This window comes from Carlito syrichta, unplaced genomic scaffold, assembly GCF_000164805.1.
Source record: "Carlito syrichta isolate Samal-C Ts95f unplaced genomic scaffold, Tarsius_syrichta-2.0.1 Scaffold301933, whole genome shotgun sequence".
In the NCBI taxonomy this organism is placed as follows: domain Eukaryota; kingdom Metazoa; phylum Chordata; class Mammalia; order Primates; family Tarsiidae; genus Carlito; species Carlito syrichta.
In genome coordinates, this window is record NW_007246029.1 from 45,258 (window position 1) to 48,618 (window position 3,361).

At 50.8% G+C, this 3,361-nt stretch overlaps 1 protein-coding gene across 1 annotated transcript in view; it reads right to left on the bottom strand.

The window, feature by feature from the left end:
• Window positions 1-3,355, bottom strand: part of SOCS7 (suppressor of cytokine signaling 7) — a 41,954-nt gene extending 38,599 nt beyond the window's left edge. Inside the window, exon 1 of the mRNA XM_008055712.2 lies at window positions 2,838-3,355. Within this exon, the coding sequence (XP_008053903.2) occupies window positions 2,838-2,875 (38 nt within the window). The 5' untranslated portion in view covers window positions 2,876-3,355. The remainder of the gene's footprint in view (window positions 1-2,837) is intronic.
• Between the last annotated feature and the right edge of the window lie 6 nt (window positions 3,356-3,361).

Genomic DNA, 3,361 nt, shown 5'->3' on the forward strand with positions numbered 1-3,361 from the left:
ATCAAAAAATCAGCCGGGCGTGGTAGCGCATGCCTGTAATTCCGGCTACTCAGAAGGCAGAGGCGGAAGGATCGCCGGAGCCCGGCAGGTCGAGGCTGCGGTGGCCTGGAGTGGCCACTGCCCTCCAGCCTGGGCGACAGAGTGAGACTCCAACTCAAAAAATCAATCAATAAATAAATCACAAAAACTAGCCGGGCGTGGTGGCGTGTGCCTATAGTTTCAGCTACTTGAAAGGCTGAGGTGGAAGGATCGCCTAAGTCCAGCAGGTAGAGACTGCGGTGGCCATGAATGTGCCGCTGCACTCTAGCCTGGGTGACAAGAGCGAGACTCCAACTTCAAAAAAAAAAAAAAGGGGGGGAACTGTTACATCTCATAAAATGGTTGTAGAAAGGTAGATATTGAGAAGAGCAGAGAGAATTATGCCCAGAGGTTACTGTAAAAGCCCCAAACTACACAACAAAGACTACTAAAGTCCATAATTAACTCCCACCAACCAGGAGGAGGAAGGCATATATATATATATATACCTTTTGGCAAAAGACTACAATTTCTCACCACCATCTTGGTCCTACCAATCAAAACAAGAGAATAAGCTAAAAACCCAAACTCATCCTTTCTCCCAACACTGCAGCCTTACTTGAGAGGTGTGGAGCCACAGAAATCACAACTACCCTGGCCAGACTCGCCGAGTTTCTCACAGTTTTGAGGCTGCCAGCAAGACTGGCACATAGCAAGCTGTGGAAAAGCTAACAAGCAACACCAAATCCTAAGCACAAAAAAATTTTGGTCGTATTTCTCTTCTAAAAAGCACAAAATATTGCATCTAGATTTCTTTTGTCAACAATCTACCCCTGCAGGAACAGGAATAAGAAAGTCATCTCACTCCCATTTTACAGATGGAGCAAAACCCAAGAGAAGCATGAAGAAGACAAACTTGGCCTCCAGCTGATGCTGGAGGTTCCACGTGGAATCTAGACTTCCACATTCTCTATTCAACATGCTGCCTCCAAACTGCAGTCAACCAGACGGTTAACACAAATACCTAGCTCTTCTCCAATTCATCAGAAAAAGGCCCTGGACCAAAAAATGTAATTCTCCAGTGCCCTGCACTAAGCTTCTTTGCAGAGCTACAGCCCAATTTGCTCTGCAGCAAAAATCTGTATTGTGCTTAGTGTGAGGGTTGGTGACAGAGCAGCCAATGACCATTAAATTCTGCTTCCAAAGGCAAAAAACCGTATAATGTTAGATGCCTTTTCCTCTTCCTAATCTATTAGACGTAGTAGCTAATTTCACGCCACACCTCATATTTGGCATCCCCGGAATCTTAGACGAAGTTCTGGTCAATATGGAACAAAGGCTCGACAAACCACAAGAAAATTAGCAATCTATCCTATGTCATTACCCACAGCTTCAATCCCACCCTCGTCCCCATCTGATGAAAATTTCATCTGTACTGGTAACTGGAGCATTGAATACACAGCTTACCACAAAAAAAGCTGTTTCAGCAGCCACACTTTTCAAGAACTGAGCTCCCAGCATGAATTCATAGGGAAGCAAATGCAGAAACACTGGCCTACCTGAAGAGGCAACACACTGATTTCTTTAGAAAGTTTGTTTTTGGCCTGATCCCCAAGATGAGCTCACAGCACAGCCGTTCAGAAAAGGCAGAAAAGTCAAATCTACCCAACACTTTCCCCTTGGGGTACCCAGATCCCTTGAAAAGGGAAGTCCACAGATGAGTGGCTACTAGTATAGAATCACCTGGGGAGCTTTTTAAAAATGCAAACTTGGCCGGGCTCGGTGGCTCAGCCTGTAATCTCACGCCTTTGGGAGGCTGAGGTGAGTGGATTGCCTGAGCCCGTGGGTTTGAGACCCGCCTGGGCAACTTGGCGAGACCGTATCTCTATAATAAATCAAAAATTAGCCAGGCGTGGTAGTGCGTGCCTGTAGTTCCAGCTACTTGGAAGGCTGAGGCAGAGGAATCACCTGAGCCCAGCAGATCAAGGCTGTGGTGACCGGGAGCGGCCACTGCACTCCAGTCTGGGCGACAGAGTGAGACTCCAACTCAAAAAAAAAAAAAAAAAAGTACAGACCACAATGGCAGTTGCCACAAGGGAAGACTGATTTCACTGACACAAAAAGTTGACAGCTTTCTAAACTGACACTACAGATCAAACACTGTCAAAGATCAGTCCAGCCTTCAGAAAAGCAGAGGAACATTCAATGTCTAAGCTTGGAATTTTCATCAATGGGCCTAGAACTCATAAAACAACGTCTAAGCGTCATTGGTACTTAGCATTCTCAAATGGCCTTGAGAGCAAACCTATCTTCTATTATCACAGAGAGCACATGGGCTTGAGATATCAAGATGCCCAACTGATTGCTGGTCTACAAGTGGATTTGCAGCTCCTGGTGTCATCTGTATGCACAGGGTGAAGGGGGATGGGATGCTGGTTTAGAGTAATAAACAAGGGACCAAGACGCAACGCCAGTTTTTTGGCCCAAAGGCCAATTAGCAACCTTCCTGCCAAAGTTAACGGCAAACAGACACCTCCGAAAAGCTTCAACGGCCAGGCCCTAGGTGAGGATGGGGGGACGGCTTCAAATCATCTTCCACCAAGAGGAATGCTAACCAGCTAAGCGTCATGCAGTGTGAACTCTTGAAGAGTGAAAGCTGTTTCCACAATTAGCTCTGACCTACAGCGAGATGCCACCATCTCTGGTCCTGTCTCTGCCTCCACAGGAAGGCCATACCTTAAGAAGCGCCGGGATCGTGTTAGCAGCGGGGGGAAACGGGGGAAAGGAAACAGAAAAGGGAGTTTGTTAGCCGGCCTCACCTCCCGGCATCCAGCTCCCGGCCCACAGAGCCTCCCATGTCCGTGAGGCTCGCAGCTGAGGCAGCCAGCTCCCCAGAAGGCCTCTTGCCGGTCCCATCCCCGCCGCCGGAGCCACCGTTGCAGCTCTTCGTGCGAAAGAGGCGACTGAGGCGGATTTTGAAGGAGCCCTTCCGAGAAGGGCCCGCGAGTGGCCGGAGGGGCCCCGGAGGAGGCGGGGGCGGGGGAGGTTGCTGCTGCTGCTCGCCTCTACTCAGGCGCCCCGGGGGGACCAAGTCTTGCAAGGGGAAGGGCACCGGGGGTAGCTCGGGGCCCGGGGGCTGCAGCAGCAGCCGGCCGCCCCCTCCTCCTCCGCGACCCGGGCTGCTGAGCTCCTCTTCCGAGCAGCTGTTAGTCTCCAGGCTCTCGGCCTCCGATTCCAAGCCCTCCAGGACCAACAGCGCGTCGCTCGTTTCCGTGGGGTCCTCCCCGGCCTGCGGGGCGGCAGCAGGCGGCTGGGGCTGCGGAGGGGATGGCTGCGGGGGGCA